Below are 12992 nucleotides of genomic sequence, written 5' to 3'. Positions count from 1 at the left end.
CCCCCCCTCCCCAGGGCCCTCTAGAATTGTGCTGTGTGTGAAATGTGCAGGAAGCTTTATTCATTTCCCTTTTTGTATTTTAATAGCAGTCATGTGACCCTTTCCTCCTACTGGCCTCAGTACTCGGGAAAGGGCACCGGTGGGTCATGTGCTCTCACTGGCTACAATACTCGGGAAGGGGCATCAGTGGGTCATGTGCTCTCACTGGCCACATACTGAGGAAGGGGCACCGAGGGTCATGTGCTCTCACTGGCCACAATACTTGGCAAGGGGCACTGGTGGGTCATGTGCCTGTGGCATCCCTGTTGCATATATGACTTCGCATTTCAGCTACTGGCTGGGGGCATTGGGAAAGGTCCACCACAACACTGCCCATCGTCCAATGCTATTCGATTCAACATTATTGGTTTGAATATTTCCATAGATTCGCCAAACTCCGGGCAGCTGGAATTTTGGCTGATTCCCTCATCGCTAGTCCTCGTATATTGTGGAAGTCGGTCACATTCAGCTGGACTTGTTCTGTAATGTTGAAGACACTTGTCTCCTTATCCAAGAAGCTGTAATACGTGTCCTGAACAAACCCCAACATATGGCCACACGGGTAACTCAGTCACAATGAACCAATCAGCATGGAACGTGTCAAGAGAGATGTTGAGTGTCCAAGAACAGGCTGGAAGGTTTGTGAGACCACCACCCCGCCCCCGCCCCCATTCTTATTCCATAATCCAAACCCAAGGTGCCATGAAATCTAGGACATGTATTAGTCCTTTGACTCATGGGGCTGAAGGTGTGAATTGTTGTACTTTTGAAGGCCCCCAACCTGTTTAGAGATGGATTTCCAGTTTGACGTAGATGACCTCTTTCAAACCTCATGTGAACCAGTTGTCCAAAATGTTCACCTCATTGTCCTCCAATGTATTTCCATTAAGGTGTGGGAAGACTGCTGAGTCCTGACCTGCAGTGTTAACCCTCCTATGTTGGACCGTCTATTTGATTATCTTTATTATCACTAGAGGGATCTCCAGCAGGAGGAAGGAGGTCCTGATCCCTCTATATAGATCTTTATTATCACTACAGAGATCCCCAGCAGGGGGAAGGAGGTCCTGATCCCTCTATATAGATCTTTATTATCACTAGAGGGGTCCCCAGCGGGGGGAAGGAGGTCCTGATCCCTCTATATAGATCTTTATTATCACTAGAGGGATCTCCAGCAGGAGGAAGGAGGTCCTGATCCCTCTATATAGATCTTTATTATCACTAGAGGGGTCCCCAGCGGGGGGAAGGAGGTCCTGATCCCTCTATATAGATCTTTATTATCACTAGAGGGATCACCAGCAGGAGGAAGGAGGTCCTGATCCCTCTATATAGATCATTAGTTATCACTAGAGGGGTCCCCAGCAGGAGGAATCTTTATTATCACTAGAGGGGTCCCCAGCAGGAGGAAGGAGGTCCTGATCCCTCTATATAGATCTTTATTATCACTAGAGGGATCACCAGCAGGAGGAAGGAGGTCCTGATCCCTCTATATAGATCATTAGTTATCACTAGAGGGGTCCCCAGCAGGAGGAAGGAGGTCCTGATCCCTCTATGTAGATCTATCACTAGAGGGATCCCCAGCGGGAGGAAGGAGGTCCTGATCCCTCTATATATATATATCTTTAGTTTAGCCTTGTACCCCAAGAACAGGACACTGCACTGGCATGACCGCTTATTACAATTTGGTTTAGGGAATTCCTGTGGTCATTTTGTCCTGAACATAGCAGGGATCCATGTGTGCACATGTTGTTCCTGGCAGCTCAGGTACCTTCATGTAGGGATCATTGGTGTGCTGTCTAGGGTATACGGTGCAGATGTGGCCGATATGGAATCTTACCAGGCTCAAAGCGTCCAGTTATACTTCCAAACACATTGACCAGCTCCACGCTGCGCTCCACATTGTTGACCTCTAACTGGACCAAGTTACCTCGAGTCTTGAGATCGGGGCCCAGTGCATGAGAAGGAGAATTTGGACTCCTCCAGTCTGAAGGTCCTTCTATGCCGTCGAGTGCACTGTAAAGGAACAAGAATAGCGTTACATGAGCCTTGTGTACCAAAGACCATCGTAAAGCGAGTCATTAATGATCCAAAATCTTCCACAACTTCTCAGTTGTCCGATTCTCCTGATCTGCCAAGTGAGTCATCAACCGTCACAGACATTAGGCCGCATCTGATCCTCAGTAAGTTGTTTTACAAATAGGTTCACTTGTGTTGACCAAGCGCCCATGTTCAGGGATATCCAAGCCCTCTAGTTCTGCTGCCCCAACTAGAGTGAGACATAAAGCCTCCAACGTGACTGTTACAGGTTATCCATCCTTCTGATTCCACTGTCCAGCCATTCCTCTATTTTATTCAGCACTGAAGAAGAGGAACCTTTGCAACCAATGAAACCGGTCGGCTTTCCCTTTGGCCATTGCAGTTTAAATCTTATTCTGGACTTTTGTGGGTGGAGTGCCACTTCCAGGGCCGGATTTCCCACAAGGCCAACCAAGGCCCGGCCTCGGGGCAGCAGGGAGTAGAGGGGCAGCAGAGGCAGGCCCGGCGCTAGCGCAAGGCAAGTAAGGCGGGCGCCTTACGGCGCTGCAGGGTGAGGGCGGAAAAAACAGGGCATTTTGACAAGTACTTGTCAAAATGCCCCGGTGTTTGCGCTATGTTTTTTTTCCGCTTACCTTCGGTGCGGAGAGCAGCGGCGAGTCAGCGCTGGTCCGGTGGGAGTCCAGAGCAGAGGTGTGGAATTCCTATCTCCTCATGCCCGGGGACATGCAATTCGGGTAGTTGATCTCTACATTCAGCCCTGCGTTAGGCAAGCAGTGCTAAATGTACAGCGGGGGAAGCCGCCGCTTGTTTTGTACAAGTGATCCCCGCGATGCCGCCGAGATCACTTGTATGCAGCCTGCAGGTCTGCCATTCTCCATGGATTGGGGGGGGGTCTGAGGGTAGGGGGGCGCATTGAGGAACCTGGCCTTGGGGCAGCAGAGAGAGTAAATCCGGCCCTGGCCACTTCCATGATTTAACCTTTATACGTGTTTCCCCTAAGGACCATCTACAAAAGAGAGCGGCCAGTCTACTATGACCCCATAACTCATGGCTATATGATACTCTAACCCAGTGTGTCTCCTCCAGTGTAACCTCAGGACCCACATTTGTCCTTTGTCATTAAGTCGCACCGCAACGAAACACACGGTATTGCGGTACTGAGGGTTCTGGTGCGGGCGATCGAAGTGTGAGTGGCAGGTTGGTTTGAGGTCCCATTCAAATGAATGGCAACGCAACACTCCTCCCACACCAGAATGCGCGGTCGCATGGTACGGGGCATTAGTCGCATGGGACTGTGTGATTAACGCATTGTTCTAGTAGGAACGGGCCCTCAAAAACACTGACAGACACAACCACAGACACAATCTCACACACTCACAGACATTCTCTGACACACTCTCACAATTTTTTTAACATTCACCAAGTCTCCCTACCTTACGAGAACTGGAGTGGATCCTCAGCCTGGTGTCCAGTGCGGGCTGTTGTGCTGTGATGAAGCTCCATCCATATGTGCATTGCTTGTACAGCTCCCTCACATGTCATGTAGAGCACTGCTTCTTAAAGTGTGGGTCGCGACCCCATATGGGGTCCCGCAAGTGAACAGGGGGGGTCGTGATCTGAGTCCCCGGCCACGACCGCCATCATCGCTTGCGGGGGAGGATGGGGGGGGGGACACCGACTGACGCTAAGGGAGGGGGGAGACACCGACCGACGTTGGGGTCCCTTAAAAATTTCCTCGGCCAAAAAGGGGTCACGAGTGGAGAAAGTTTAAGAAGGCCTGCTGTAGAGGTGTCGGGAGCCAGACTGTGACGTCACTCCGATCCAGACACCTCTACAGGACATGCGAGGGAGCTGTATGCGATGCACGTATGGATGGAGCTCAATCGTGGCCATACCCCCATCCCACCCCACCTCAAGCTGACACTCGGCACCGGGCGGCATATTTTGAATGGCTGCTTGGCGCGAGAACTGACAATGCTGCGGTAGGGCGTGAGAACCTGAGTAAAGATTGAGTTGTCCTTTTATCTATTGCCTGAGCTAGTATTTTGGGCAGTCCCGAGGGTTTGAAGGGCGGGAACTGGGTGTGGTTAACCCCTCACCTAGAAAAGTGGAAGGCACGCGGTGACCCACTGAACATGGGGTTGCGCCCCACTTTTGGGTCACGACCCACCAGTGGAGAACCAAGGCTCTAACCCATCCTACTTAGCCCAAAACCAGATTTAAAAAAATTGGGCTGGTCTTCAGCTTTAAACATTTTGGATTTAAAAAATAAATATCAAAATTAGATTTATCGTGAGTTGATTCAAACTTTTTTTTTATAAACAAACCCCGAAGCATTTCCAGGTTGCGATTACCGGGCTGACGTATATAAAGCACGTTCATGGGAAAGTAGCTCACTGCAGGAAGTAGTGACCTATCAGCATGCTGCTTTTAACGTTCAGAACGGCCAAAATGGAGGTCAGGTGCCGATTGGTGGCTCTGGGCGCTCTCGTCATTCGTCTGCCGATCCCCCCCCCCCAGCATGGCTCCGAAGCATACATGTAGTACCTGAGTAAAGATAGAGCTGTCCTTTTATCTATTGCCTGAGCTGGTATTTTGGGCAGTCCTGAGGATTTGAAGGGCGGGAACTGGGTGTGGTTAAATGATGGGAATCCGGGTGTGTTTGGGTCTCCGGTACCGAGGTGAACCTGGAAGAGAACGGGAAAGAGGAGAGGAGTGAATTGGAGCAATATATTGTCTTGCGTCTTCCTAAATCGGAATTGTGTTGGGTTTGCGCAGGCCTATAAATACCATCAGTACTTGAAGTGTCGGCACCAATAAATATTTGTATTAAATATGATATTTTGGCCCAATACTACCAAGTCAGTCACCATAAAGTGCCATGTAAATTGTCATAACCCAACCCCCAATCCTATCCTTTGCCTTCAACCTCAACCTAACCCTCATCTCTTAGCTGCAACCTAACCTTTAGCTCTAAGCTTAAAGGAGAACTATGGTATATAATTATTATTTAGGAATGTATTATCTTAGTAAATACGATTTATCACATCATATCACACGGTTCAGGTGGAGGTTTCAATCGCACAAAGGAATCTGCAAAGCGATCTGCCACTTGCTGTGCTTAGTCTTTGGATCACTCCCAGTGCTCTGGGAATCCTTTGTCATCCATTAAAGGAGAACTATGGGGGGGGGGGGTGATTTCCACTCACCTCATAGTTCTAGCCGACCTGTGACAATGAGACTGTCACAGGTCGGCTCAGTAGATCGGGAGGTGAGGGAACACATACCGGCGTTCGCTCACCTCTCGATCCTGTCACTGCTCTCTGCCGTGACAGGGGGAGGGGCTGGATACCCCCCTCCCCGCTCCGACCCGCCATCGCTGACTGGCGGAACGGACGGTGGAGGGGGCGGGTACAGCTGGCTCTGCCTCTAGATAGGCAGAGCCAGCTGTCACTCACGCAGCTGGGCGGATCTCGACATCGATGTCGGGATCCGCTCCGGCTGCGGCGTCTCAGTATACCGCGAGCTGTAGCTCCCTATATACTGAGCCTAGGGTGACGGGAGGACGCTAGTTTGTGTCCTCCCGTTACCCTAAGGAGAACTATGGGGGAAAAACACTGACCTCATAGTTCTTTAACCCTGAACACCCATTTTTTCTTGTTAGAACCCCTGTTAGATTTTTATTTTTCTGTCCACGTCTCTGTTAAGTTATTTCATTCTGTTGTTCTGGTAGAATACTGGACCCGTTAGAAACCTGGACCCTCACATTACTTCCGGGGACGTCGGGGGTGTGTGGAAGGGGGCATCAGATGAAATCGCAAGCTCTGATCAGCTGATCTCGTGGGGCATGGAGGGGACGTCGGCTGAACGGGTCCAGACATTTCATGGAGAATTGCACATGTGCCGGCCAGCGGGTCCATAAAATTCACAGACCAGCCAAACAGGAACACACGAGCGCCTGTGCGGGGGAAGCCACTAGCGTTACACAATTCACAGCCAAGACGTCTACAACCGTATCACTTAACACATAATCAAAATATACGTAAAATGCAGGCGCCTTGACTGTATATTCTCTGGACCCGCTTCCCCGCACATGCGCAAAGCACCTGAGAGTCGCACAGACTACCTGAGAGTCGCACAGACCACCTGAGAGTCGCACAGACCCCCTGAGAGTCACACAGACCACCTGAGAGTCGCACAGACCACCTGAGAGTCACACAGACCACCTGAGAGTCACACAGACCACTTGAGAGTCACACAGACCACCTGAGAGTCGCACAGACCCCCTGAGAGTCACACAGACCACCTGAGAGTCACACAGACCACCTGAGAGTCGCACAGCCCACCTGAAAGTCACACAGCCCACCTGAAAGCCACACAGCCCACCTGAGTGTCGCACAGCCCACCTGAGAGTCGCACAGCCCACCTGAAAGTCGCACAGCCCACCTGAAAGTCGCACAGCCCACCTGAAAGTCGCATCAGCCCACCTGAAAGTCGCACAGCCCACCTGAGTGTCGCACAGCCCACCTGAGTGTCGCACAGCCCACCTGAGAGTCGCACAGCCCACCTAAGGGTCGCACAGCCCACCTGAGAGCCCTTCACACAGCCCACCTGAGTGTCGCACAGCCCACCTGAGAGTCGCACAGCCCACCTGAGTGTCCCGCAGCCACCTGAGTGTCGCACAGCCCACCTGAGTGTCGCGCAGCCACCTGAGACCCCTCACAGGCCACCTGGAGATATCAGGACCAACCCAGAACAGCACAGAGTGTGAAGCTTCATATTATTACCATGTGTAATAAAGATAAACAAAAGGCAGACATGCTTGAAGTCCAGCTTGGGTGACAACCATGGCTTCCCCTGTACATGCAATGGAGGAATGAGCGTTGCCACTGTCGGACAGGAAGTGTGTTATCGGCAGGATCACCAGGCGAGAATGAAGACATGCAGAAAATGCAGCCACCATATCATAGTCTGTGGTATGTAACACATGTATGTGGGTTGGTGCAGTACTCACATGTCCATACACTGCGCTTCTATCCATGTCCGGGAATATCAGGACTCCCAGGGCTCCGGCCCGTTCAGCGTTGTACACCTAGAAGACACGGCGAGTAGAAATCAATGTGAGGACCCTGACACAGGAAATGGATATATTCCTGACTCCTCGGGGACACCCGGCTCACCTTCTCTGCAAAGGTGATAATCCCCGTCCTCACAATCACCAGGTTGTCTGTGACTTTCACTTTCCAGGACCTCAGCGCCACGAAGTCCTCCTTCCTCCCATAGTTCACATACACAAGTCCTGCCTGGAGAGAGAGAGAGAGACATGTATAATACACCAGTCCTGCCTGGAGAGAGAGAGATACATGTATAATACACCAGTCCTGCTTGGAGAGAGAGAGATACATGTATTCATGTATAATACACCAGTCCTGCCTGGAGAGAGAGAGATACATGTATAATACACCAGTCCTGCCTCGAGAGAGAGAGAGACATGTATAATACACCAGTCCTGCCTGGAGAGAGAGAGAGACATGTATAATACACCAGTCCTGCCTGGAGAGAGAGAGAGAGACATGTATAAAACACAGGTCCTGCCTGGAGAGAGAGAGAGAGAGAGAGAGAGATGTATAATACACCAGTCCTGCCTGGAGAGAGACATGTATAATACACCAGTCCTGCCTGGAGAGAGACATGTATAATACACCAGTCCTGCCTGGAGAGAGAGAGACATGTATAATACACTAGTCCTGCCTGGAGAGAGAGAGAGACTTATAAAATACACTAGAGAGGCAACCAGCCCACTCAGCTGCAGGCTGGGGCATTCCCCACTCCCTCAGCTGCACATAAACAAAGGGGGCGGGATGCTGGTGCTGACACCATTGACCAATTATAGCCCTGTGGCCATATAAGGTCATTGATGCGACATAATCCCCCCCTTTGCCTAAGTTTAGCTGTGGGTGGGGACTGCAGCTGATTGGGTGGCACTGGAAGGAGCTTCCTTCTGGGTGTGGAGATTCTGGGTGTGGAGATTCTGGGTGTGGAGATTCTGGGTTTTGGAGATTCTGGGTTTGGAGATTCTGGGTTTGGAGATTCTGGGTTTGGAGATTCTGGGTTTGGAGATTCTGGGTTTGGAGATTCTGGGTGTGGAGATTCTGGGTTTGGAGATTCTGGGTTTGGAGATTCTGGGTGTGGAGATTCTGGATTTGTAGATTCTGGGTTTGGAGATTCTGGGTTTGGAGATTCTGGGTTTGGAGATTCTGGGTGTGGAGATTCTGGGTTTGGAGATTCTGGGTTTGGAGATTCTGGGTGTGGAGATTGTGGGTGTGGAGATTCTGGGTGTGGAGATTCTGGGTTTGGAGATTCTGGGTGTGGAGATTGTGGGTGTGGAGATTCTGGGTTTGGGGTTCGCTCTTTGCTATTGGGTAGTAGTAAAAATAAGTTAATTCATAAACAGCACAGAGTGAATCAGGACAATACCTCATTATGGCCACTAGAGGGCGCTGAGGATCACAGGGAATAAATACTTCTCAGTAACAAGAGATACAATGTGACAATCCTGCAGAATGCTGGAGGGAATCAGCAGATGAATGTCACCAATGCTACTACTAGGATCCCAATAGTCTGCACTCACCTTAGCAGTGGCCACGGCGCTGTACGGGCAGTACGGGTCCTGTTCTTGAAATGGAAAGACTTCAAGAGTTTCATTGTCAGCACCAATGATCTTCACTGTATTGGGGCGAGCCCTGAGGAGGGAGCAAAGACGTGTGATGGACGGAGCGGGGTCACTAGGACGGGTCATTAGCGGAGCATATAATTACCGGTTAGGAAACTGCAATGTGGCGTAATGACTCTCCACCCAGGTGTGGTCAACAGGGAAATTCCTGAACTGCTGGAGGATATCGTCCGCCAAATTCTGATTCTCAAGGGATCCGGATGGGTGAGGAATTCTGGAGAACTTCCTGTGCAGAACACAATGCATGAAAAATGTCAATTAATGTTACCCGCAGGAGTGTATCACCGCGCAGGAGGAGGAGACTCATAGCCCCTTCTGTCTGTATCACCCTGCAGGAGGAGGAGACTCATAGCCCCTTCTGTCTGTATCACCCTGCAGGAGGAGGAGACTCATAGCCCCTTCTGTCTGTATCACCCTGCAGGAGGAGGAGACTCATAGCCCCTTCTGTCTGTATCCCCCTGCAGGAGGAGAAGACTCATAGCTCCCTTCTGTCTGTATCACCGCGCAGGAGGAGGAGACTCATAGCTCCCTTCTGTCTGTATCACCGCGCAGGAGGAGGAGACTCATAGCTCCCTTCTGTCTATATCACCGCGCAGGAGGAGGAGCCTCATAGCTCCCTTCTGTCTATATCACCGCGCAGGAGGAGGAGACTCATAGCCCCTTCTGTCTGTATCACCCTGCAGGAGGAGGAGGCTCATAGCTCCCTTCTATGTATCACCCTGCAGGAGGAGGAGGAGACTCATAGCTCCCTTCTGTCTGTATCACCCTGCAGGAGGAGGAGACTCATAACTCCCTTCTATGTATCACCCTGCAGGAGGAGGAGACTCATAGCTCCCTTCTGTCTGTATCACCCTGCAGGAGGAGGAGACTCATAGCCCCCTTCTGTCTGTATCACCCTGCAGGAGGAGGACAGACTCATAGCCCCCTTCTATGTATCACCCTGCAGGAGGACAGACTCATAGCTCCCTTCTGTCTGTATCACCCTGCAGGAGGAGGACAGACTCATAGCCCCTTCTATCTGTATCACCCTGCAGGAGGAGGACAGACTCATAGCTCCCTTCTGTCTGTATCACCCTGCAGGAGGAGGAGACTCATAGCTCCCTTCTGTCTGTATCACCCTGCAGGAGGAGGACAGACTCATAGCTCCCTTCTGTCTGTATCACCCTGCAGGAGGAGGACAGCCCCCTTCTTTTGGGTTTCTCTGTGTCACCTTATTGTACTTTCGATCTGTTGTCCATTCTTTAGGAACTGATTGAATAAATCCTTCAGGTCTGCCCAATCCATCGTCTTTGGTTCCTGCTGCAGGTAGTCTTCGGACACCATTTCATTGTCGGGGCCGTTAGTCACACATGCCGCACATGGTCTGCGTGTGGCCAGGTATCCGAGGATGAAGGCTGGGGGTAGATAATGGAGGGACACGTTATGTTTGGAGTCTTTTGCTTGGCTAGTCTCTTACGACCAGCCAAACCCCAAGAGACCCCCAAATCTTCCCTTCCCTCATTGGACACTCGCCAGTCCAATGAGCCAACCAGCAAGAAGAGGATTGCCCACCGGAGACCCATCGGGGATTTTGTCATGGGTCCGTGCACAGGTGTCCCCACACGGGAAGACCAAACACGTATGACCACACCGGACAAAGCAAATGTGTTATATACGGTTTATTTGTAACCGGCAAAACCAAATGAAACACCCAAAAGCCAGAATAATAAGTCATGTGACACCAACTAGATATAACCACCAACACCTACAAAATATAAAAATATTACTATGGGGTAACCTTTTTATCCTATAATTCTCTTAGGGTCACAGGAGGACATAAACTAACCTCCTCCCGTGTCCCAAAGCTCAGAATATAGCGGGTTATTGCCCGCTATTTACTGAGAGTGCCGCAGCCGGGACGGTTCCCAACAATATGGGGAAGTGAGCGAGCGACGGTATGTCTTCGCTCACTTCCCGATCAATAGAGCCGACGTGTGACAGTTTCATTGTCACACGTCGGCTCCAACTATCAGTAAAAATCACTCCCCTCATAGCTCTCCTTTAATGATGGCTATTATAGTAGGTTGTAATTTATCAGTTCGGCCACTAGATGGCGCGCTGTGAATTGAAGTATTTGCATTCGTTACATTGTATCTATTTATCTTTGCTACGTTTTGTTTATTTATATATCGGGTTCTCTGTTATGTAGCATATAATACTCCTTCCAGTGTATGTACTGTGATCATTATTTATGATATATGTTTTTAAGCCTCGGCTGGAGCCGCATGTTGTTTATTTAGTATTGTAAATTGTTTTTGTGTTCTGTGCATGTTATATGTTCTCTGACTGTCAGTATGTGTGCTCTTAATTTAAGTGCGTGTTCTCTGTCTGTGAGTGTTCTGACTGTGAGCATGTGTGCTCTGAATGTAAGTGTGTGTGTTCTGATTGTAAGTGTGTGTGCACTGTTCTCTGTCTAGAAGTGTGTGTGCTCTGTAAATGTGTGTGTGTGCTCTGTAAATGTGTGTGTGCTCTGTAAGTGTGTGTGTGCTCTGTAAGTGTGTGTGCTCTGTAAATGTGTGTGCTCTGTCTGTGAGTTTGTGTGCGCTCTGTAAGTGTGTGTGCTCTGTAAGTGTGTGTGCTCTGTAACTGTATGTGTTCTGTAAATGTGTGTACTCTGTCTGTTAGTTTGTGTGCTCTGTAAATGTGTGTGCTCTGTAAGTGTGTGTGCTCTGTCTGTGAGTGTGTGTGCTCTGTCTGTGTGTGTGTGCTCTGTAAGTGTGTGTGCTCTGTAAATGTGTGTGCTCTGTCTGTGAGTTTGTGTGCGCTCTGTAAGTGTGTGTGCTCTGTCTGTGAGTGTGTGTGCTCTGTAAGTGTGTGTGCTCTGTCTGTGTGTACGCTCTGTCTGTGAGTGTGTGTGCTCTGTAAGTGTGTGTGCTCTGTCTGTGAGTGTGTGTGCTCTGTCTGTGTGTGTGCTCTGTCTGTGAGTGTGTGTGCTCTGTAAGTGTGTGTGCTCTGTCTGTGTGTGTGCTCTGTCTGTGAGTGTGTGTGCTCTGTCTGTGTGTGTGTGCTCTGTAAGTGTGTGTGCTCTGTAAATGTGTGTGCTCTGTCTGTGAGTTTGTGTGCGCTCTGTAAGTGTGTGTGCTCTGTCTGTGAGTGTGTGTGCTCTGTAAGTGTGTGTGCTCTGTCTGTGTGTACGCTCTGTCTGTGAGTGTGTGTGCTCTGTAAGTGTGTGTGCTCTGTCTGTGTGTGTGCTCTGTCTGTGAGTGTGTGTGCTCTGTAAGTGTGTGTGCTCTGTCTGTGTGTACGCTCTGTGTTGGCTGTACTCTATGTGTGCTCAGAGTGTCAGCAGCCCCCCAAATTCTGCACCTCTAAAAACAGGTCAGCAGGTTCCCCTATTTCTTTTCTAAGTGTTAAATCCCATTAGAGCAGATCTCACCGACGCACGCTGCGACAATGGCGGCGATGGCGATTTTCTGCCACGTCGGGAGGTCCCAGATCCTGGAGCTTCTCGAAGTTGGCGTCTTCCTGGCCTCAGGAGCGTCCTCAATGTGCAGCGCGGCCTCATCCTCGTCCACGGACCGGTAGATGGAGAACGAGTTGTGTGACGTCATCTGCGGGTCGGAGGAAAGCGGTGAGGTGCGTCACACAGCACGGAAAAAAGACAAAATGGCGGCAATGTAAATGGGAATGAAAGTTGTTACTGCGGCTTTCGGATCCGCTTCATCTCTGCAGACATCTCCTGTCTCTATCGGTGACTCCATACCCCCGCAGAACCATCCTCGGAGTCTGCAGTTGTGTCACAGCTCCGCCTCCTGATGGATGTCTAAGCAACTCTTCCTCTGGGGTCTCCAACAGACAAAAGTGACGCCGGATCGGAGTTTAAGCCGAGCACTCCGGCGCTTCTCCCACATTTTGACGCCAGTGGGGGCACTCCCCCCCTCCCTCCCCCCACCTGATTCATCAATGTTTCATACTAAAGGGCACCGCAGGCAAAAATTTGTTGGAGAAAGAGGAAGAAGTTTTATTGACAGAAAACACAAACAACAGAAATCCTTCCAGCAGATGTGTGGAGGGTCAGGTCTGCTTCAACCCTTTCACTGCCAGAGAAGGTTTTTTTCATTTTTGTTTGTGTTAAAATGCACATTTGTGGCCTGAAGATTACCTAACCCCCCACCTCCCCCCCCTCCCCCCCCCAAACCCAAATTTT

At 50.3% G+C, this 12992-nt stretch overlaps 1 protein-coding gene across 1 annotated transcript in view; it reads right to left on the bottom strand.

Annotated features, from left to right (window-relative positions):
• TFR2 (transferrin receptor 2) overlaps positions 1–12397 on the bottom strand; it is an 18674-nt gene extending 6277 nt beyond the window's left edge. The window contains exons 1-8 of the mRNA XM_018574385.1: positions 12222–12397; positions 10017–10200; positions 8892–9032; positions 8705–8816; positions 7254–7376; positions 7088–7165; positions 4621–4760; positions 1874–2049 (exon numbers count right to left, since the gene is read on the bottom strand). Of these exons, the coding sequence (XP_018429887.1) occupies positions 1874–2049; positions 4621–4760; positions 7088–7165; positions 7254–7376; positions 8705–8816; positions 8892–9032; positions 10017–10200; positions 12222–12396 (1129 nt within the window). The 5' untranslated portion in view covers position 12397. The remainder of the gene's footprint in view (positions 1–1873; positions 2050–4620; positions 4761–7087; positions 7166–7253; positions 7377–8704; positions 8817–8891; positions 9033–10016; positions 10201–12221) is intronic.
• Between the last annotated feature and the right edge of the window lie 595 nt (positions 12398–12992).

This window comes from Nanorana parkeri, unplaced genomic scaffold (genome assembly GCF_000935625.1).
Source record: "Nanorana parkeri isolate BGI_ZX_2015 unplaced genomic scaffold, ASM93562v1 scaffold2917, whole genome shotgun sequence".
In the NCBI taxonomy this organism is placed as follows: Eukaryota; Metazoa; Chordata; class Amphibia; order Anura; family Dicroglossidae; genus Nanorana; species Nanorana parkeri.
This window is presented reverse-complemented; position numbering and strand designations above follow the sequence as displayed.